The sequence below is a fragment of the Pelobates fuscus genome, chromosome 9 (genome assembly GCF_036172605.1).
Source record: "Pelobates fuscus isolate aPelFus1 chromosome 9, aPelFus1.pri, whole genome shotgun sequence".
In the NCBI taxonomy this organism is placed as follows: Eukaryota; Metazoa; Chordata; class Amphibia; order Anura; family Pelobatidae; genus Pelobates; species Pelobates fuscus.
The window spans coordinates 119,447,056-119,471,310 of NC_086325.1; the positions used below are offsets into that span (position 1 = coordinate 119,447,056).

Below are 24,255 nucleotides of genomic sequence, written 5' to 3' on the forward strand. Positions count from 1 at the left end.
ATACTCGACAAACCGATCACCCCGCAACCATGGATCAGGCTACTGAGTAAACCACTGGAGGTACTAACCAGGAACGAAAACAAACTGGCCACCAGGATCACATTGGCAACGCGTAGGGCGATAGCGGAACTATGGGCCGATAAAAGGATTCCCAAGCTTTCGACCATAATTAGCAAAGTTAAAGAAACCCGCGACCTAGATGAACGGCACAGATACATGACACGTACAACACATTTCACCGAATCTGGGATCTTTGGGATCTGAACCACACGAAAATAAACATAAAATAAAGCGCAAGCCGCTCTTAACTACCTATCCCCACTCTGCCACCGAAGTCTCCACGAACAGGATAGACACGGCAGGCGACGAAATCTGCAACCGACACAAAAATGGCACACCCAGCCAAGACACTGCAACAAGGAACCTCTCCCCTTTGCTGCACCCCCCTCCTCTCCCCCCCACTCCGCACCCCATCCCCCCCCCCCCCCATCCTACTGGGGCCTGGTTGGCGCGGGCGCGCGGGGCGGGAGGCCGGCCCACATCCAAGGCAACCCACATTCCCCCTGGCTGACTCCACACAAGACCCGGGCAGACAGGACGGGGTACGACCCCGATAGGTGACGTCCCAAACACCAGAGCCTAAGACAGGCACATGCAAGGGCCAAAGAACCAATCCCAGAACCACAACACCAGGGACTAGCACCGGAAACGGCCTAGCACGAAACCCCCCCAGTAGGGGACGCGGACCCCCCGAACTCGAGCCCCCGATTGAACAACTCAGCTCCAACGGAGGGTCACGCCCCCCCCCTCTTAAATCACCATCAAAACAAGTCACGCAAATCTTCACTCTTCCCCCCCCCCCCCACTAAATGACCCACACCGGCCCCCCTACATCCTACAGGTACGAGGACACCCCCCCTCACCACACACACACACACACACACACACACAAAGTACCACACCACACGGCTAAGCACTACCACAACACAAGGACCTCTCGGGCAGCCACAGACCTACAGGGCCTCCACTAGGCAAACACCAACGATCCAAATGGAACCCACAACTCGAGACACAACCGAGAGCCCCGAGACCGGGAACACAAACCACACACCACAAAAACACTCATAAAAGGGTATAGAAACACTGTATGAGAACTAACATGTATTGCAATGCAAAAGCGAATATACCGGTTACCCCCCCTCTTTCCTCTTCTTCTTACATTTTTGTACCCCAACATTGCATACTGTAACATGTGAACCGAAAATGCATACATAAAGAATTTACAAAAAAAATAAACAAGGCACTTTCTATGATAGCCTCTGGTTGACATGGGGGAATGAGAGGGTCTGAAAATAGAAAAGGATTATGTTCGTTTAGGCCCAAACCATGATCTATATTGGAATAAAGTGCTGTTACATCTATTGTAAGCCAACAATAACTTTCCTGTCACACCACCTCCTGCATTAGGGATAAAACATGACTTGTATCTTTAATATAAGAAGGCAGATTTATTACAAATTTTTGAAGGTGGCGATCAAACCCATTTGGAAAGAAAACTAAAGAAATAGTGAGCCGTCCAGGGGGATTATCTATGGACTTGTGTATTTTGGGGCGGTAGTAAAAAAAAAAAAAAAAAAAAAAAAAAAAAAGTCACATTCCCAGCACTGGACAGAAGAAAACCTTTTACAGTTTTCTCTAAAACCCTCCTGTCAAGTAAATGCCACAAAAATTATCACGCTGGTCCTTTCTGTCTTTAGAGCCCTACCGATCGAGGTCCCCAAAACAATATTAGCACAATTCCAATGTATTTTAAATACACACATATGGAAAAGGAAACCACCAAGGGTCTCCCAGGTGGGCGTAAGCTTGGGTATGGGGAGTGTGGGAGTACCTAATGTCTCTAAATATTATCTAGCTACTATCCTGGCACCGACAGCAAGACTTATGAAATTAGATTAGATTAGATTAGAAAAGGTAATAAGTGCAGTCACTAATGGACCTGATATGGGTCCCCAACCAACGACCAAATCTACACAGCTACTAAAGTATCTCTCTACACATGGCTAAAATGGGCTCCAAAACTGGTGACTTAAAGGGACACTACAGCGTATAGAATTTGTTCTGGTGAGTAGAAACATTACCTTCAGGCTTTTTGCTGTAAACACTGTCTTTTCAGAATAAATGCAGTGTTTACATTACAGCCTAGTGATAACTTCACTGGCCACTCCTCGGATAGCTGTTAGAGATCCTTCCTGGGTCATGGCTGCCTAAAATGCATCCAAACATTCAGTATCTCCTCCCTCTGCATGCAGACACTGAACTTTCCTCATAGAGATTCATTGATTCAATTCATTGCTATGAGGAGATGCTGATTGGCCAGGGCTGTGTTTGAATCATGCTGGCTCTGCCCCTGATTTGCCTCCTTGTCAGTCTCAGCCAATCCTATTGGGAAACATTGTGATTGGATCAGGCTACCACTTCTAATGTCAGCAGATTGCTTGTTTTTCTGAGACAAACAGCATGCAGAGTTACAGCTTCAGGCTTGAACAGGGCCGTCTTTAACGCGGGGCAAACGGGGCAGCTGCCCTGGGCCCTGTCCCTGCTGGGGGGCCCAAGACAGCTGCTCCGTTTGCCCTCTGCCCGCAAACTATGGGGGCCCATCGGCTGGCCCATGCACTTAGGGCCACCCAGTGGGTCTGTGTCAGCAGGGGCCCGGTCGGGCGCAGTGGTGCTTTAACAGCGCGACCGGGCCCTTGCTTTTCGGCAGCCGACTGGGAGGAAGTGACAGACGCGCGTCACTTCCTCCCACAGAAACATGAGCCGCGCGGGAGGAAGGAGGACCAGCTGTTCAGGAGGAGGCCAGGCCGAGAGAGCTTAACTCCCAGCCACCCCACTGGACCCCAGGGAAGCCACCCTCCAGGAAAAACTGGAGGGTGGTTATCAAATTTTGCATGAGTGTGTGTGTGTGTGTGTCAGTATATATGAATGTGTGTGTATGTGTTAGTGTGCCAGTATGTCTGTCAGTGTATCTGTATGTCTGTGTGTGTGTCTGTCAGTGTCTGTGTGATTCAGTATGTATGTATGTATGTATGTCAGTGTGTCAGCATGTGTGTGTGTGAGAGAGAGTCTGTCAGTGTGTCAGTATGTCTGTGTGTGTGTGAGTCTGTCAGTGTGTCAGTATGTCTGTATGTGTGTTTCAGTATGTCTGTCTGTCTGTGTGTATGTGTGCCAGAATGTCTGTATGTCTATGTGTGAGTCTGTCAGTGTCCGTGTGGTTCTGTATGTCTGTGTTTGTCAATATGTCTGTCAGTGTATGTGTGTTTCAGTATGTCCATCTGTCTGTGTGTATATGTGCCAGTATGTCTGTCAGTGTATCTGTATGTCTGTGTGTGTGAGTCCATCAGTGTCTGTGTGGTTCAGTATGTCTTTGTGTATGTGTGTTTCAGTATGGCTGTCTGTGTCAGTACGTCTGTCAGAATGTGTCTCTGTATCTGTATGTTGTCCATTTGTGTTTGTGTGTGTGTGTATCTGTATGTGTCAGTGTTTGTATCTGTATATCTGCATGTGTGTCAGGTTGTGTATCTGTGTGTCAGTGTGTGTGTCGGTGTATCTATATGAAGTCAGTGTGTGTACCTTTGTATCTGCATGTATGCCAGTGTTTGTATCTGTGTGTGTCTATGTGTGTGTCAGTGTATCTATATGTAGCCTGTATGTATCTGTATGTTCTTGTGTGTATCTATATGCGGTCAGTGTGTATCTGCATGTGTGTGTCAGGTAGTGTATTTGTGCGTATCTATATGTAGTCAGGGGGGCCCAAGTAAATGCTTGCCCAGGGTCCAATCAAAATTAAAGACGGCCCTGGGCTTGAATACAGTATGATGTGGCTATATTTATGGTGGCATGAGGGGCCCAGGAGGGCTAGATGGTGGTTTTAACACTATAGGGTTAGGAATACATGTTTGTGTTCCTGACCCTATAGTGATCCTTTAACCCATGCACACCTCTTTAAACAGCTTAACATATCAAACACGACTTTGCGTTGGACCAATGGATACGGAGGGGGTTACTAAGGTGACATCAGATAGATGACGGTGGTATAAGACAGTTCCCTGACCGGCAACAAATTTATCAACTCCCAAGCAGAGAAATGTTTACATATTTACGCATTAAACATATCCTAGAAATATCCGGGCTCTCCAGAGATGGTTATGCGCATTTTAAACAATGTGCTTGGGACTTCCTACCCTCTCCAAACCACTCTCTCTCTGTGTAATGGTATTAATATAATGATTTACATCATAAAATAAAGCATAATGAGTTTAATGCTTTAGAGGCACCACTAGGGGCAGTGTGTAGGAATCCTTAAGCCATGTGCTTGTGGCAGTGACATCACAGGCCAGCCAATTTAGGAATACACTGAATAAAAGTCATATGTAGGAACGAATCACTCTTTTTTGATTTACGTGACTGAACCAAAGATGTAGTACCAGCTCTGACTTAACGCCAGCCAAATGGCTGGGGCCTTGTAAGTAATATGAATCCATTGTAACATTTAGCAACTGTTATAGCCTTTTGTAAGGAATATATTGTAGTTATTGTAGTACATTTACATTCTGCTAGCATTGTTTACTTGTTATTATAATTATATTAACTATACATTACAACGTTGTATTTTTTCTATTCACATATTCAACCATATTCAACCATAATAACCATATACAAACTATAAAAAAATATTCATAATTAAGTCACTGTGCTACTGACGATTGTTAGAGGTAGAAAGACCTGACAAATTGGGTTACATGGTTCAATGGGAAAAGGAGCTTAAGTGTAACATTGAGTTGGGCAGATGGCTTGGAGCTTAAGTGCAACATTGAGTCGGGCAGATGGCTTGCAGCAATGGTGCAGGTAAAGAAAGCTACACATTGCCTAGACCAGTCATGTCCAAAGTCCAGCCCGCGTTCTGCTTTAGTACAGCCCCACAGTTAATTTGGTAAATCTATCTGTTGTGGCCCCCAGTGAATCCCCGAGCACCGCTCAGGACCCCTGGGATCTCTGGATCTCTGAACGCCGCGGTCTCAGGGATTCACTAGGGGCCAAGAGATCACGAGAACGCAGACGGACGTGCAGTGACCTCACTCTGCGTTCTCGCAATCTCTTGGACATCACAGGATTCGTGGGATTTGGTGAGTGCGATCGCGGGATTTGGTTCCTTTTCCCTGCTGGGACAGAAAGAGCATGTACAGAGTAAACAGGGACAGAATAAAGAGAGAATAAAACTAGAAGGGACAGAGTAGAGAGAAAAGGGACAGAGTAGAGAGAAAAGGGACAGAAAAAAGAGAAAAGGGACAGAAAAAAGAGAAAAGGGACAGAAAAAAGAGAAAAGGGACAGAAAAAAAGAGAAAAGGGACAGAAAAAAAGAGAGAAGGGACAGAAAAAAAAGAGAGAAGGGACAGAAAAAAAAGAGAGAAGAGACAGAAAAAAAAGAGAGAAGAGACAGAAAAAAGAGAGAAGAGACAGAAAAAAGAGAGAAGAGACAGAAAAAAGAGAGAAGAGACAGAAAAAAGAGAGAAGAGACAGAAAAAAAGAGAGAAGAGACAGAAAAAAGAGAGAAGAGACAGAAAAAAGAGAGAAGAGACAGAAAAAAGAGAGAAGAGACAGAATAAAGAGAGAAGAGAGAATAAAGAGAGAAGAGAGAATAAAGAGCAGGAATAAAGAGACTGTTTGCAATAAACTTTGCATAAAATAGTTCATTTGCATTCACTTTTAATGATTCAAAGAATGTCAGGCAAAATGGTTGGCCCTCACGCATGTTCACTTCATCAAATTTGGCCCTCTTTCAAAAAAGTTTAGACACCCCTGGCCTAAACCATATAGAGACGGCCTACAAATTATGGATGAGGTCGTATCTCACTCCCCAACGATTAGTTCACATATACCCCGACGCCCAACAAATACACTGGTGATGCTGCCAACACACAGGCACTTTAAGCAATATTTTCTAGCAGTGTCTTAAACTCTGAGTCTTCTAGTAAAAAAAATCAAATGCCAATTGAAAAAAGTGCAGGGAAGCCCCCACCTCTCCTACTGGAGAACTAGCTACTCCATATGCTACCCAAAACATTTAGCAAATATGTAGCGTATTGGTCATTTATATCATGCTAGCAGCAAATACCTGTGTAGCCACCCTATGACAATCAACTAAGAGGCTCCAAGCTAGCACTGGTCATTGACAAAATAAACCACACACAGCAATATGAAAAAAGGTTGCTTACCATTACTGGCATCCTGGAGGCGTATGACCAAATCTGGTCTAGATGGTCATAGAGCACTCGCTGCTACATCTAGAGGTTTTCCAGGTGATGAACCACGCTACAACCCACCACCTTGCCACGTAGGCAATCATGTGCCCGACCCAATCCCTCGATAAATGACAATAGGTATCGGGTCTGAATTTTGTACCACTGTAAACAGATTTTAGTAGATCAAGTAGCTCGTTCTCTGTTCTCCTTACAGGTGCTTTAAGTATCGTTATGCCTGTGTATCGGTTTGTAACTCAACAAGAAAAGAAAAAAAAATAAAGTTTGTAACTGAGCCTCATGCTTGCAATGGGGTAATGCATGCCCCCATCGGCAGGCTGTACGCAATCTGTCTAAGCTTATCTTATGTGTACAATTACCATTTGCCCTATGTTATTGATGTATTATATGTATTGATGCCTGCCTTGTTTAATGTTTTAGCTGAATCCTGTACATTATTTGTATACCAATCTGATCTTTACCTTTGCAATTATGATATATGCACACCTTACAATAAAAATTAAATATATTAAAAAATTATTATTTTTAAAAAGCAGAGTATGTGAATATCAATAAAAGAGCTGTGCACAAGGGACATGGGCTAGTAGATGCATATATATCTGCTCCCTTGTGTTTTCTTGGACAACAGGTTTTTAAAAACAGAAGAGCAGAAAAAAATATAGCTCAGGAGCATATGTAGGAAGGAAAGGAATAGAAAATATAGCTGCAATGGTAGAGATACTAGCTGGGGAGCATTAATACATTTGCCCTTTCCTTTCTCTTCCTTTAGTTTTGTTTTATTCAGCTCTCCTGTGTTATTTCATCCTTTCCAATTTCATACAATTTCATACTTCAATTAAATCAAAATGAACAGATGATTAAAGGGACACTATTGGCACCCAGACCACTTAATCTCACTGACGTAGCCTGGGCACAGTGCCCCTGTCTGATTAACCCTCCATCATAAAACATTGCACTTTTTCGGAAACTGCAATAACACTGCAGGGTTTACTCCACCTTTAGTGGCCATCTTCCAGACAGCCACTAGAGGCGCTTCTGGGACCCTAGCAAGAATGTCTAACAATTTGAAATTCCCCAAAGGAAAGCAATGATTCAGTGCTTTCCTATGGGGAAAAGAACAACACATAAGCATTAGGTCCCACCATAGCCATGACGTAGCAGGAGTAGGAGACTCCGCACTGAAAAGAAGTACAAAAAAAATTACAAAAACCCTTTCTTTATCGGAGATGGGTAGACACCTATAAAGTTAGGGTCAGGGGCACTATAGTATTTGGAATACAATTTGTATTGCCAACGCTATAGTGTTACTTAAGTTTCTAAATATTTATTCATCCAAAATAAATTCAGCAAATTTATATTTAGTATAAATTGTCACTAAATATACACACACTGCTCCTACATTTCTTTTCTTTTTTTTTTATAAATAACAAGGACTATAAAGTAAACAGACCTAGACAGTTGCTCATCTACTAAAGAGAACTGGTATACAATAGGTTACTAGTTTACAGTAAAAGTATACAGCAATGAGGTTAATCTGCATTTGTCTATATTAGAATAGGCACTGGTGATATTTTTATTTATAGGGCAAAAAAGCACAAGGTGAAGATCAGCAATAAATTAAGCATGCAGTGTTGACTGATAGATGGTCTATTTCTGTTCTTCTCTGATCTTTGTGATACTGGAACATGTGAGATATGCTCTGATTTTCCAATTGATAAAGCCAGTTGTATAACAGTGTACAATTACTCGGAGCAACCAAACCTCTACAGGTCTATTTCACTTGACCTAAGCTTAAGAGATTGATTATCAAGCCCTTAGGTTCCCAAACAATTTATTTCCCTGTGGAACAGAGGCAAAATGCCTAGTTCTGCACATACTCGTATAGTGTGATCCAGTTTTTAAAATCTACCAGAAACATTAGAAGGAACTGAAACTCAATATTTTTTACTCTATACAAATCCCCATTCCAATTGCCTACCTTGCATGCTGCAAGGTTTCTTACACCTGGGGAAAGCTAGAGAACTGAGCATTAGGCCAATTCATTATCTCTATTTCTCTATTTCTTCACTCTGAGGTGCTCTGTTGGGATATGACCTCATGCTTAGGTCAGCGTTCTCCAAGGCCATGAAAAGTGTGAGGAAGCACATAGTATGAAAAAGTGTAAATACAGCTTGTTGCAGCAGATTTAGGACATCAGCAAAGCCGACAATCTATCTAAGCAGTGGAAAGTATGGAGGCCTTGAAGTCAGATACTTCTTTGTAGTGAACGAAAAAGTTTGAGTAACCTAATCAAAACTATATATATATTAAATTGTTTTCCTTCATTCTGTATTAAAGTGACAAACACCCAAAATGATACACTTAAATAAAATATATAGCGTTTATATAGTTGGCATCCTAGACCATTATACTATAAATATACAGTCAAAATTGCTGGGAGCAGCAACATTGCAGTCGGAGGACCTGCAGGCTGAAGTGCATGCGCCACCACTGGACCACCAGGGCTTACAATGAGATGTCCCCTCCTTTTAGGCCAGAGGTAAGAAGGGGGAGAGTGGTGCATAAAGAGACACAGACACAGACACACACAGAAAATTCCAAAGAACTTTCCCACGCTATGTAAAATGACACAGAGCACTCTGATTGGTTAGATTCCAAGCCAACCAATCAGACTGTTTTGAGTCATCTTACACAGCGTTGGAAAGTTCTTTGGAATTTCCCCACGCTGTGTAAAATGACAAAGAGCACTCTGATTGCCTTAAAGCAACAAATCAGTCTGCGCGGAGCCCTCCATGGGTGAAGTTGGATTATTTTTTTAGCGGCAGGTTTTTTTTATTTATTTTAAGTTCGACGGGTATAATGGTTTTTATTTGGCCTTTTTTGGGGCTGAAAAATGAAGATTTTAGAAGAAAGAAGACATCAAATGGTAAGTTTTATTTTTCTTTGCAGGTTAGTTATTTTATTCCCCCCCCCCAATATTTTTAGGTTAAGGGGGGTAGGTAGGGGATAGTTTTTTATTTGGGTGGGGGGGGGGGGATGACTAGGGGCTTGGGGACCCCTAGTCACCTTGGAGGGGGGGGATTTGTCATGTAAGGCCCCCACTCTCATTCAGAGACAGTAGGTCCCCCTCCATTCTTATTTAGTGCCCCACCCGCCGCGCAGGGGTGGGGGCAGGGGGAGAGGACAGTAGGTCCCCCCTCATTCTTATTTAGGGCCCCCACCTGCCGCACAGGGGTGGGGCCGGGGAGAGGACAATAGGAACACCCCATTCTTGTTTAGGGCCCCCACCCGCCGCGCTGAGGTGGGGGCTGGAGGGGAGGACAGTAGTTTCCCCCCTCCCCTCATTAGCCTTTATGGTCCCACCTACCACTCGGGGGGGTGGGGGGGGGAGGACAGTAGGTCTACTAAGCGGCTGCAAGATGCAGCCACGGCACGAATAGGATCGGAGTTTCATTCATTCAAATGAAATTCCGATATGAACAAAGTCCCGAATTGCATTCTAACATGAATGGAGAATGTTCTCATTCTATTAGGATGCAATTCGGCAGTTTTGCCAGCGTCCTGTCTAAGTGACAGGACGTTCGGCAATACTGACAGGAAGCATCGTGGGAACAGGGAGGAAACCTAAGGATTGTGGGAAAATTTCTCTGACCACCGGAAGCGAAGCACACTTTTCTCCTCCACTGGTCATAGCTGGTCATGGCGTAGGAAACCTCCAGAAGAGAAATAGTCCCTACTTTGTCTTAAGTTTCAAAGAAAACTAGAGCAGATAGAAAGAAATGAACAGATCCTGAGAGAGGGAGAGGAGAGAAAGCGATAGGGGAAAGGAGGGTTCGGCATGACAGTGCCGTTTTAAGCAGTTGAGCTGTGTAGAACTTGAACAGCTGCAAAGAGTAACTACTGGATGCTGGAAAACACATATGAAAACCTGTTATCATATGTCTATGGTTTGATCATGTCATTTAGGAAGCTTCTATAAAATACTGAAGACTAATTAAATTCTATTCATAGCCCCATAAGAGATATTCAAAACACTTGACTCCTTAAGAGAATACAAAAAAACAGCTATAACAATATAAAGGTAGCCAAGTCTACAAAAGGCAACCCCCCCCCCAAAAAAAGACAAACTTAGATTTCCTTAAATAGCCAATTCAATTATAGAGATGCATCATCATAGTTAATCTAGTGCTCTCTAAAACAATGTTATAGAAAATGCCAGAATAACTAGGATGTTGTGCCTCTTTATATAAATGAATAGGCAGTTTAAAATGTTCCCTTCTCTTAGGGTTTACCTTTTGCAGCCTCTACAGTAGGCTTCGCTATCTTTATTTTGCAATCACTGTGTTTGTTATTAATGTTACAACATAAATTCATTAGGTTTAATGGTTAAATAGTCTCTTTGGGTACATATTAAAATAAATACATTGTTTTTTTTTAAATTTTATTTCATCTTTTTCCAATTGACTCCATCCATGGAGAATATGCCGGAGGTATGTTATTGTTTTTATTGAACCCCATATTCGGATTAATTTGTTTTAGCTTAATTTGCACAATTGGGATTTCTCTGTGGCTAAGTTCCAGTTCACAGAAATCTTATAATAAACGGATTGATTTCTCAAGCTTGGATACAGGAAAGTTTATGTGGTATTTGGTAATATACAATACCGCGCTTTACTACCTATTGACTCTCTAGATACATTCAAAGTTGCCAAGTCAATGGGATACATTTTACACCATTTAAATTATTACTGCCTTAATTTACCGTAAATAGATATGGCATAAAGAATGTTGCTAAACTTTGAGAGAAAACACTAAGAACGAAGATTTACCAGACCAGGTACGCTTAGGTTATATAAACACCTAGGTGTATCATTTTAGCATATTACTATCATATCTATTGGTTATTACAATTCATCTTTATTTAAAAATTGTGTTTTTTGTAGCTTTTTAGTTAGACCAAATAACTTCTTAATCGATATACCCCTTTGGGTTGAACCTTGTCTACACCCCCTATGACTGCGATTTAACCCGCACTTAAGCATGACGATGAAGGTTCTAATTGGATATCCTGGAAGCTCCCATTTATATGCTTTCCTCTATTTAAGATCCCTTAGAGCATTTCATCATTTCCCCTTGAAGAGCCCGGTGGTGTGGTGAAACATACGTCAGGACCTCTGACATTATGTGTATAACGGTCTAAGATACAGGGTAGACATTTGAATGGAGACACTTCCTATGGATTATTGTCCTTGCAAGGTATTTAATTTATTTAACAGTTAACACAGTGTTTGTTTTTAACTGCTCCTTTTTTTTTCTTTTGATTGAAGTTAATTATCACGGAGCATTACTATCTTAACCTTAGGAAGCAGGCAGTCTAGGGGAATATGGGATTAGGTGCCCTCCAAGGCACAGGTTAGGTGGAAGTGAAAGAAAGGGCCCTTTCTCCCACCCCACCTTCCTCCCCCTCCCCTGTTTTTCCTTACTTTTACATTCTTGATACTACTATTTGACAGCCTGTACCTGGCCAGGACTTATTGTGCATGTACCTTTCAAGTCATTTGCTGTTATTTTTGGCTACACTTAGATACCTATTAGTGTGGTTAGCCGATAATTGTAGAAAGTTTTTTTTTGGTTTTTTTTTTTTACTTAGGCCGTTGGTTTAGGGATGGTACACTAAATAGTTTACTAGTTAGTGGGCACTGAGTTTTCTTTTTCCTTAGTCTTTTACATAAAGCATACTACATTTAATGGGTATTGTTTCTTTAAATACTTTTTTCTTAACTATTAAAAGTTAAGTTTTAATATTATAACTTTTTGGGCTGGATGTTTCAAAGTTTTTGGCACTGTTTTTTTATTCTCAATTTTCTTTAGGGAGTCAAATGTTTTGAAGGTCTCTTAAGTGGTTATAAATAAAGAGGCTTCTTAATTTTCAGTTTTTTATGTTGCTTATCCTGCACTGTAAAAATCCACAACTCTGGTATTTGATGACCTAATTTCTTATGTATTTTACTCTAGAGCTATGCCCTCTCTTGGGATCAAAGCAATAAGGCCAGGTCAAAACTAGAAAATCTAAAAAAAAAAAAAAAAAAGTACCGGTAATGCACTTACGGGTCTGGAAACCACAAAAGGGCACAGGACCATAGAAATGTTAGATAATACATAGGCCCAGGCTCTTGTGTCAATTTTGAGTCATTGATGCATGCACACAGCAGCGGGCAGGATCACGATCAATTAACCAATTAGAAATGTAAAAAGGTTAGAAGGTCGCAACTTGAATCATTTAACCCCTTAAAAACGCAGGGCGTACTATGCCGTCCTTAAAGTGGTGGGCCTAAACGGCGGAGGAAGGCACAGTACACCCAGCCATCGTCCCACTGATCAAGACTTACCTTGAGGGAAACTCCGACAGCTCAGGAAGTCCCCCTGCAGCAGCTCTGGTCACTCCAGCCCTCCAGGGCCATGTGATCACAATGATCACATGGCCCCAATAGGAATCTATGGAATTGCCCGAGCTCTCAGACAATCCCCCAGACTGCTAAAAAAGTTCAAAAGTAACAAAAAAAAAACAGTGCGCGTCACAACGCATGATAAAGTTACAAGCGGCATTATGGAGGACTCAACAACACCACAAAGCCAATCCCACAACGGACAAATTAACAGAACTAAATGCCATAAAACAATCCCTCAAAGAACTATCCCTGGAGGGTGTGGCACGCTCCTTTCTCTGGTCCAGGCGCATGTTCTATGAAAAATCCAATAAAATGGACACCATGTTAGCCAGAGCACTGCGCACCAGGGGTGGATTCCGGCCCATCACCAGGGTCCGCACACAGCAGGGCAACCTAGCTCACACACCACAGGACATCACAGTTTTCACGGAATACTACTCTACATTATACAACCACTCCCCACACCTAGACGGAATGGCAGCTAAAGACCCAGCAGACTTGAAGGCATTTTTGTCTGTGGCTAGATTGCCGGGAATGAAGGGGGAGGACACTGAGGCCTTACGGGCTCCCAACACACAACCTGAGGTGGAGGCAGCAATCGCCACACTTCAGGGAAACAAAGCCCCGGGTCCTGATGGCCATGACATAGGGTTTTAAAACTAATTTAACAAGGAGCTGGCCCCTCACCTCACAACCTTATATAATCAACTTCATGCAGGGAGGCTCCCCAAATCCAGATATGGCACTAGCAAACATTACATTACTGCCCAAACCAGGTAAAGACGAGGAGTTGGCATCCAGCTACCGACCGATTTCACTAATCAACTCCGACCTTCTTCCACGCATGATTCACCTGGACCAGTGGGATTTATCAGACGCAGGCAGCTGTACGAGAACACACACAAGGGGGCGGTGCTCACATGCTATATGGAGGAAAATGGGAAGCCTTCTCTGGCTCTGTCACTAGATGCTGAGAAGGCCTTCTACTGGGTGCGGTGGCCCTAGCTGTTCAGGCTACTTAGGGCATGGGAATTTCCAGAACCCTATGTGGTGGCGATCCACGCCCTCTTTTCCAATCTTAGAGCTCAAACTCTAATAACGGGAACTACCCGTACCCCCTTTCCATTGAAGAATGGAACAAGGCAGGGGTGCCCCTTGTCCCCCCTGCTCCTTGCGTTATCCATAGAGCCGCTTCTACAGGCCATCCGACAACACCCACACATACAGCGCATGCACATAGGCAGACAACAATTCAAAACATCAGCCTACACTGATTATGTCCTGCTAACCCTATCCGACCCAATCCTTAGAGCACTTGACCGAACTATTAGATAAGTATGGCACTTTATGTGGCTACAAAGTCAACATGGCAAAATCCACTATGCCCTTTCACCTATCGGCCCCGGACACGCCACTCATTCGCGATAAATACAAACTAAGCATCACTGCAGATGCACTTCCTTACCTGGGCATTAAACTTACTACAGACCACGCCCAACTATACAAAACACAACTACCCAACTTTGTTTTGCACCCTGATCCAGGACTTGGAGCAATGGACGGACAAGCCCAATTAATGGTTGGGCAGACTTCACTGGGTGAATATCAATGTCCTCCCCAGACGGTTATTCCTCTTCCACAAGGGGACACCTAGCGGGACTCTAAAAAACTATAGACACGTTCATATGGCAGAGGAAACGTCCCAGGTTAGCCCGCAATCTGCTATACAGACCTAGGGACAGGGGAGGATTGGGGCTCCCACACGCCTATCTGTACTACCTCGCGGCACAATTGACACAGGTCACCTGCTGGCACTCCCTCCTGACCACAGAAGTTGGGAGGACCTAGAATCCCTCCTGATTGGTTCAGACCTGCCCCAATTTTATATTTGGCTCCCCAAATACCAGAAACCCTTCTTGAGGACCACGTGCCACGCTATCCTAAACTCCATCCGATTGTGGGACCAGATGGTCCACAAATACGCACTCAGTACAACGTCTTGCCCGATGACACCGGTGGTCCGAAATAGGGCATTCCCCCCCGGGCCTATACGCTAGGAACTTTAAAGGGATAGAGTATGAATGACTACAGGGTCCACCGTCACCTTCGAGAAGCTCAAAGAGCATGGCCCCCTCAACACAAGGGATTACTTTCGCTACTTACAAATATGCGACTTTGCAAATAATAGGGCGGTACGAGAGGCAACTAAAGGCCCATTAACTTTCTTTGAAAAAATGTGCTTCCATGAAACACAACCCAAGGGTCTTATATCCCTAATATATAACCACATCAGTGCAGAAACGAGTGAGGAAACCTCAGATATACCGACCAATGGGTGACCGACCTAAGAGAGGTGCTAGAGGTAGAGGAGTGGCAGGACATATGGGAGGCATGCGCACAATTCTCCCTCTGTGTCACCCTCCAGGAACAATCCTTAAAGACGTTACTTTGCTGGTACACCACCCCGGTCAAGCAACTTCACATGTAACCAAGCCCCAATTACTCTTGTTGGCGCGGTTGTTGCGCAAAGTGGTGGGAGTGCCCAATCGTCCGGAGCTTCTGGACTGGGGTGGTGAACCGGAGCTCTAAAATACTACAAAGACAACTGGACATGGCCCCATGGGCGTGTCTTCTATCTAGGTCCACAGAGGGATTGTCCCGTCACTACCACAAACTGCTTAACATGCTATATTTGGCAGCTCGAAGGGCATTGGCTCAGAAATGGCTCTGCCCAGAACAACATCCCCTGTCCCTAGTCATCACAAAGATTAAGGATAACCATATCTTTGATCTTGGTACATATCCCAATTACCATGCTATAACATGTCTTTTAACCCCTTACTGCAACAAACAGGGCTTCATGCAGACAGAACAGGCATTTGCAAAGGCCTCTGTACAGCAGCCATACCACAACGAACACCACTTCATGGCTGTGGGAAGCAGAGTCGGAGAGACGGCCTCTTGAAGGGCGAGAGAAGTGACGGACGCGAGATGCGTGCTCACTGAAATGCTTAGATTTCTTACAACTCACATGCAAAATGTACCAATCACAACACGTGTTCTTAGTGCCTCCTTTTTCCTTTTATATTGTTTGTTATATATTAACAAGACAAATTATATATATATATATATATATATATATATATATACACACACACATATATATATATATATATATATATATATATATATTTATGTTCAGGACATAGAAAGCCGTAATGACAGTATATAACTTCTATAACAAAATAGAAAATATGGTCAGTTGTGGTGTGCCGAAATAGACGATGCAGTAGGCCTGTAATAAAATAAATAAGTTTCTCTCAATAGTCAAAAAGTAATTTAAATAGTGAATAGCTGTAGGGCATCTACAGACATTGAGAAGTAGCCAGCATAAAGTCTCAGCGAAGGTATCGAAAATCCTGGGGCTACTTTTTGCACCAAAAGTGAGACGAGTGAAAAAATAAATAGTTAGAACCCTGCCACTTAACACCGTGTAGATGCCCCAAAGAAGGATGGATTGGGAGGAGCTTGAAGGCGTTTATAATGTCAGTCTTACTGAGCCATGCCCCCTTCCCTGCGGTCATAATTGCGTAAATGGCATTATCAATGGTAGCATACTTAAGGGAGAATTCCTCTGAAGGAATGAGAGTGTTCTGACTGGGGGTCGTGGAAGAGTGTGGCGCAGAGAGGTCGCCAATCAACCTTTGCTTGGCTGAACTTTTACCAGAGACCACCCCTATAGGGTTAGTTCTCCATACTGAGAAAGGTGGGGAACTGAACGGCCCAAGTAGGAAACCGTGGTCCAATTCAATCTGTAACAGACTGTTAACCACTATTGGATTGGCAAGGGTGGAAGGTAGGTTGTTACATTCTACAATGTCAAATGGCATGTAAATGATTCCCGTATGGAACACTTCTGTGAATCCAGTCACCAACAACCAAGTGGGATGAGGGATGGTTATGTAATAAGTCAGGGAAACAAGTCACATCGATTGAGGCCTTGTAGGGTTTGGGAAACTATTTATTTGGACATATTGTCTTGGCATGTGCCCTAAAACAAAGAACACATAGGCAATAACAGGCAAGCACTAAATCCACAGGAACCTGCATTAAAGTTATTGTAAATCTGAGATTTACCCAGAAAACCAATATTATGACCAAGCTTGTCCTTAATCTCCTTCTCAGGTTTAGCCGAGGAGGTCGGGAAAGGAAAGGTAGCACCCAGCTCCGGGATATTAGGACATAGGTTCACGGTATGCGAGGACGAAGAGCAAATACCACTAGCTGAGGACCCGAGGCCCGCAAAGTGCCTGCAAAACAGCTATGTGTCCAACTGGCTCCAGTCCGTCTGAAAATTGAACTGAGCCAAAGCTGCAGACGCCTTTGCGGAGAATGATCTGTGGTAATCATAAAATGATGTACCTCCATATTTATGCTCCAGGTCCACCAGCTTGTGTAAATACAGATCGAATTCCTCTCTGCGCTCGGGATAAACTGAGCACACCACGTCCCTATAAATACCAAACGCCAGGAGGAACTCAGGAATTGACGACTTCCTATTCAACCTGGGGTCCCTAGCCTTCAGTATAACAGAGACATTGCCATAGGAATGTGTCTCGTTCTCCAGAATTTCTTGGGAGGCAATCAGCAGCTAAACTAGATTGACATCCTTGCCTTCCAAGATTTCCTTCTTAATATTAGCTGGTACCATGTGAGCTGGGTTGATAATATTAGGGTTCTGTAGTGGACCAATGAATTTACCAGTCAGGGTGCTTGAGAGACCAGTAGGTTCTGGAGTAACCAATCCAGATGGTGCCACTGGCCTATCAAGAGCACCCAAAAGGTCCAACCTATCAGTAATCCGTCCCAACGAGGACAAGACCAATGACATGATCTGCTGAAGCCAGAAGTCCAGGTATGCAAATCGCCAGACCAACAACGGTAATGAGGAGGGGTCTGGCGATCCTTAATTAGGGAAATCATACCCCTCCCACAACTACAGGCCCAGCCTTCCAAATATTATACATTTAAAAAAAAAAAAAAAAAAAAAAAAACAGCCACAGCCCCCCCCCCATCAACCCAGCCACAGCCCCCCCCCCATCAACCCAGCCACAGCCCCCCCCCCCATCAACCCAGCCACAGCCCCCTCCCCCCCATCAACCCAGCCACAGCCCCCTCCCCCCCCCCATCAACCCAGCCACAGTCCCCCCCATCAACCCAGCCACAGCCCCCTCCCCCCCCCCCATCAACCCAGCCACAGCCCCCTCCCCCCCCCATCAACCCAGCCACAGCCCCCCCCCATCAACCAAGCCACAGCCCCCTCCCCCCCATCAACCAAGCCACAGTCCCCCCATCAACCAAGCCACAGTCCCCCCATCAACCAAGCCACAGTCCCCCCATCAACCAAGCCACAGTCCCCCCATCAACCAAGCCACGGCCGCCCCCCCCCCATCAACCAAGCCACAGCCGCCCCCCCCCCATCAACCAAGCCACAGCCGCCCCCCCCCATCAACCAAGCCACAGCCCCCCCCCCCATCAACCAAGCCACAGCCCCCCCCCCCCCATCAACCAAGCCACAGCCCCCCCCCCCCCATCAACCAAGCCACAGCCCCCCCCCCATCAACCAAGCCACAGCCCCCCCCCCATCAACCAAGCCACAGCCCCCCCCCATCAAATAAGCCACAGCCCCCCCCCATCAACCAAGCCACAGCCCCCCCCCCCCATCAACCCCTGCCACAGCCCCCCCCCCATCAACCCCTGCCACAGCCCCCCCCCCCATCAACCCCTGCCACAGCCCCCCCCCATCAACCCCTGCCACAGCCCCCCCCCCATCAACCCCTGCCACAGCCCCCCCCCCATCAACCCCTGCCACAGCCCCCCCCCATCAACCCCTGCCACAGCCCCCCCCCATCAACCCCTGCCACAGCCCCCCCATCAACCCCTGCCACAGCCCCCCTATCAACCCCTGCCACAGCCCCCCCCTCAACCCCTGCCACAGCCCCCCCCTCAACCCCTGCCACAGCCCCCCCCATCAACCCCTGCCACAGCCCCCCCCATCAACCCCTGCCACAGCCCCCCCCCATCAACCCCTGCCACAGCCCCCCCATCAACCCCTGCCACAGCCCCCCCCATCAACCCCTGCCACAGCCCCCCCCCATCAACCCCTGCCACAGCCCCCCCCCATCAACCCCTGCCACAGCCCCCCCCCATCAACCCCTGCCACAGCCCCCCCCCATCAACCCCTGCCACAGCCCCCCCCATCAACCCCTGCCACAGCCCCCCCATCAACCCCTGCCACAGCCTCCCTCCCCATCAACCCCTGCCACAGCCCCCCCCCCATCAACCCCTGCCACAGCCCCCCCCATCAACCCCTGCCACAGCCCCCCCCCCATCAACCCCTGCCACAGCCCCCCCCCCATCAACCCCTGCCACAGCCCCCCCCCATCAACCCCTGCCACAGCCCCCCCCCCATCAACCCCTGCCACAGCCCCCCCCCCATCAACCCCTGCCACAGCCCCCCCCATCAACCCCTGCCACAGCCCCCCCATCAACCCCTGCCACAGCCGCCCCCGCCATCAACTCCTGCCACAGCCGCCCCCGCCATCAACTCCTGCCACAGCCGCCCCCGCCATCAACTCCTGCCACAGCCGCCCCCGCCATCAACTCCTGCCACAGCCGCCCCCGCCATCAACTCCTGCCACAGCCGCCCCCCCCATCAACCCCTGCCACAGCCGCCCCCCCCATCAACCCCTGCCACAGCCGCCCCCCCCCCATCAACCCCTGCCACAGCCGCCCCCCCCCCATCAACCCCTGCCACAGCCGCCCCCCCCCCCATCAACCCCTGCCACAGCCGCCCCCCCCCCCATCAACCCTGCCACATCCCCCTCAGAGACACCGGTCACCTTCCCCACACACATCCTGACATCCCCCCAACCACACACTACCATTCCTACACACACACTGTCAACTCCTACACAAACACTATCACCATCCCAAACACTTTTAGCCCCTTCAAGCAGCCCACTTACATTAACCCCTCCAAATCTCACCCACTTCAAACATACCAAACTCACATGCCCTTCTGTTAACCTATCACATTAACCCCCCAATCCTGTCAGACTCACCTGCCACACTCACCTTACCACAGAAACCCTATCCAATCATGTCCTCCAACACACTCAGTATGAAATCAACAGCAAAAACATATGTGAGGAAGGCTGAACATGATGGACGCAAGTCTCTTCAGCTATGTAACTATAAAAATGCCAATCTCATGTTGCAAAAGCTAGTAAGGTGCTTTTGTGTATACAAATGGGTTTAGATTTATGTGATCAAAATATAATTTGGCATCTTTACAAATCAATGATAAAACCCCACCTTAAATATGTGGTACAAGTTTGGGTACAGGTATTAAGGAAGGATATGCAGAACTAAAAAAAAAAAGTGCAGATGTAAACTGAAAAATGTGTAATTTGTAGTTTATAAGGAGGGTGGAAAACATTAGTTATGAGGAAAGGATAGGGAAAAATAAAAAAATAATTAAAAAATTATTCAGTAAAAAGGCACCTCAAAGGGGATATGGTAACACTATACAAATATATACAGGGTACTAACCTGAACATTAGCATGAATATACAGACAATAAGTCTACCGATTGGAAGAAAGGCATTTTCGCTTACAGCAGAGGAAAGAGTGCTTTACAGTAGGAACAATAAAGATGTGGAAATCTCAGTCTATACAGTAGTCTTAGACAATTAATACACGTATGCTCTATCCAAGATGTAGGCTTTAATGGAGTAAAATAGGCAACCTTTTGGCTCACATGAGCATTTGTCAAGCCACAGAGTGCCTGTTTTACTCCAATAAAAGCCTGCATCTTGAATAGAGCCTGTGTGTTCCTGGATATTTATTTTTTCACTCTGAAACATGAGGGATATGTAGTCGCCCTTAACTTAATGGCCTAAAAATATGGACCCCTTTTGCTTATTGGGGATTGCCGTCACTGCTTGAATTTAACTGTTCATAGTGTCTTAATTTTTTTTTAGGTTGTAAAGCTAAATCAGAGCCCCCAACAGCCTATACCCTCTGTGCTGCGTGGGCCAATTACCCATCACCCTGAGCAGCAATGGGCAGTTGTGACTAGCTGGGAGTGTCAGCTGACTGCTTTTAGCCTGTCCAAGAGCCATATGTCTGTATAAAGCTGTAATCTCGAATATGGTTTAACACTAAACAGAGGGAACATGTTAGGGGACTCCAGGCACTTTAACCAATTCAGAGAGACAAATACGGTTATGGTGACTACAGTATCCATTTAAAGTAGGATTATAATGATGTGTACTTATGTTCCCAGGGCTCCCAGTCAGCCAAGGCACTTAAAAGAAACATTTCTTGTTTCTTTCTCTGTATAAAATAATTAAACCATATTGCAAAAATTATTATTGGCACTTTATAACTATAATAAACATGACTGGTTCTAAAATTGTTCTAATGCTCACCATTCATAGAGAAAAGTGCACTGTTGGAGAGTGATAATATCAATATTTCTTTCTTGTCTGCTAGTATTTATTATAAATATCCACAAATTAATGGGAACTGTTACCAAAAATGTTACAAGCACATATTAGGCAATTTAATAATGGGGACTCAGGTGGACACATCCACTCCCTAGACTCTCAGCTACTTATGGACCAAAAGCATTATTTGCAGACGTCACAATACCATCCCTAAAGACCTTATGCCAGCAAAGAGTGTCCTGTTTAATTAGAATTGGCTGTTCTGTACATGCGGTTACATGATTACATGGCATTGCATTTAGAAAAAGGATCTTTAAAGTCAAGATTGTTATCAGCGCACTTAATTAATCCTTACGGGTTTATTACCATTGTAACATTTCAAATACACAGCTCACACTTCTTTAATAAACAGTTCTTTATAAAGTATACATTTCAGTAAACACTGCATTTCATGGAACAGCATGGACTCAGCACTTCATCACAGAATATCTCCAGAAACCAATAATAAAAGTTGTATATTCTACACTCTTACTTGGAAGTGTTTTCCTCGTTTTCTTCTTCTTTCATGTTTACTTCACTCTCCACTTTTTCACATTTGTTTTGCTCATCTATCCAATCAGATACATGCTTTAAAGCACATTCCACCGTAGACACCATGTTCTGGACAGCTTCCAGTTCTTCAGGAGATGGGTAAATTGTGGAGTGCTTAGACATAACATGGCGATCATCATTTGCAAAGGACCGTATAGATCTCTGGATATGGATAGAGGTGGGAGGGGAGAGATATGTTAACAATGAAGACTTAATCATTTCAATCTTAATAATGTGTTTGGTTATTAAAAATGGCATTACTTTTGTATTCTAGTAAATGCTTTTGATCTTATCCAAGTACAAAGCTTTTGCGTTCTCACTGATCTGCCAATCTGCTGAATGCAAAAATCAGACAAAAGCAAATATAGGTTTTAGCAAGCATCTTTTACTTGAGGTGCAGTTAGAAAAGCCCATAGGCAAGAGAGGTCACATTAATTGCATGTTTAAAAAAAAAATGCCCATAGGCACCCTGCTGTCTGAGCTGAAACTGGTAGCTGACAGAGTGAACCTCTGGTTATCAAGTGATGTAAGCCATGCTTTGTAAAAATGGTAATTTGTATTTATTTAATGGTAATTTTTATTTTATTTTTTAAGTGCATTTTAGAAAAGAAAAGAAAAAAAAAACATTTCCAAAATTAGTAAACACCAATTAAAATTTGAGTGGATCTTTAATGCTACCTATCCCGTGAACTTAAGGAGCTGACTGACAAAATAGCTAGAATTGCATGAAATATTTACCAAAAGCAAATCATCCATTAAGGTGTAATGTTAAACCTTGCATAGGTTTGTGGTTACAGGAACAAACAAAAACATGCTCACTGGTTAGCACTCCAACATCTCTATTTTATTTGACTTCCAGCAAAGGTCAATGCATGAACAAATGCAGTGTTGCACCAATCAGAGATTTAGCATTCAGCATTTCCATGTAGAGACACGGAACGTAGATACTGACACAGGAAGTAAATCTAGTGGCTGTCGGAGTGACTGTAGCTAGAGGTATAGCTAGCCAGCAATGAAAACACTGTCTTTTCTCTGAAAAGCTGACTTTGCATTGCTCAGCCTGGAGGGACAGGCCATAGACACCAGAACCACTACATTAAGCTAGGGTGGTTCTGGTGACTATAGTGTCTCTTTTAGTTGAGCAATAGCATGTAGATTCCAAGACATAATTGGAAACTATCAAAAAGCTAACTATGCTTTTCCTGGTTAAATACTTAGATATTCTTTTACATGCAATGTTTTTTTTTTTTTTCTTTTTAGCAAAATTTTAAAAAAATACATTCAAATATGGAATATTAAATGAAATATTTTACTTTCAACTGCACATATTGTAAGTTATTAAATAAATGCATATATTAAATTGAAAATACATTTCCATATGTTTTCTTTCAAGCATTTCAATGCAACTGTGGGATAAACTATGGAGGAGAATAAAAAAAAAACCTGCAGAAGCTAGCCTGAGACACTATAATCCATGGAATCCATTCAACAAATAATCTTTACTCTGATTTGCCTCTTCTCCCTTGACGTCTATCCTGCTCTCCTGGTAGTAGTCAAACTGCCTCTCTGTCTCGTTACCTTATTTGTTCTTATTGTCTAAACAATCTTTGTAAAACTGAACTCATAATTTTTCCCACCTCAATAGTCTTCCATATACGTCCATGCATATCAGTGGAACACCTATTACCCCAACATCTCATGTTCACTTCCTTGGAGTTACTTTTGTCTTACCTTTTCTCCTAACATCCAATCTGTATTTCAATTTAGTAAGTTGTACCTTAAAAATTGCCTACATTAGCCCTTTTCTAACCCAAAGGCACTAAGTTCATGCACTCATTTCTTGACTGCCAGGCACCACTTCCTGACAGACCACTACTCCCACACCTCACCCCCTTGCAAATTATTGCATTGGCTTTGAGTACGCTACATGCTATCCAATTCAAACTGCTAACACGAACAAACAAAGCCCTCAAACGCCACTCCTAATGACATTTACTAACGATATTCCTCTCATCAATATTACCCTCCTCAGCTCCTCCGCCTCCTGCCCAGCTCATTTTTTTTTTGCTTCCACTGTTGGTTCTTCCACACACACCACTTTAACTAGTTTACACAGGCATCTTATTTATCAATTCCTTCTTTCCTCTGACATGCGGTTATTCCTCATGTGTCTATACTCCTTCCTCATATAATGTAAACTTGTATGTCTGTTAATTACTTGCTAGCAATTATCCACATTCTATATTTTTAAAGTGCCGAGTAATGTTGCAGCTATATAAATAATACTTTTGTTCTTCACAGAGTAGGAGGTTTTTTGTTTTTTAAAGAGCTATGTGCAGCTCAGTTCCTCTTCTCTCAGCCCCCTTGCCAACATTTAATATG

The 24,255-nt window shown here is 44.4% G+C and overlaps 1 protein-coding gene across 3 annotated transcripts in view; it reads right to left on the reverse strand.

The window, feature by feature from the left end:
* The window catches only part of STRBP (spermatid perinuclear RNA binding protein), a 295,257-nt gene that overhangs the window by 172,630 nt on the left and 98,372 nt on the right, over window positions 1-24,255 (reverse strand). For all 3 annotated transcript variants that reach the window (XM_063432341.1, XM_063432339.1, XM_063432340.1), the window contains one exon: window positions 21,815-22,035. In XM_063432341.1, coding sequence (XP_063288411.1) covers window positions 21,815-22,035 — 221 coding nt within the window. The remainder of the gene's footprint in view (window positions 1-21,814; window positions 22,036-24,255) is intronic.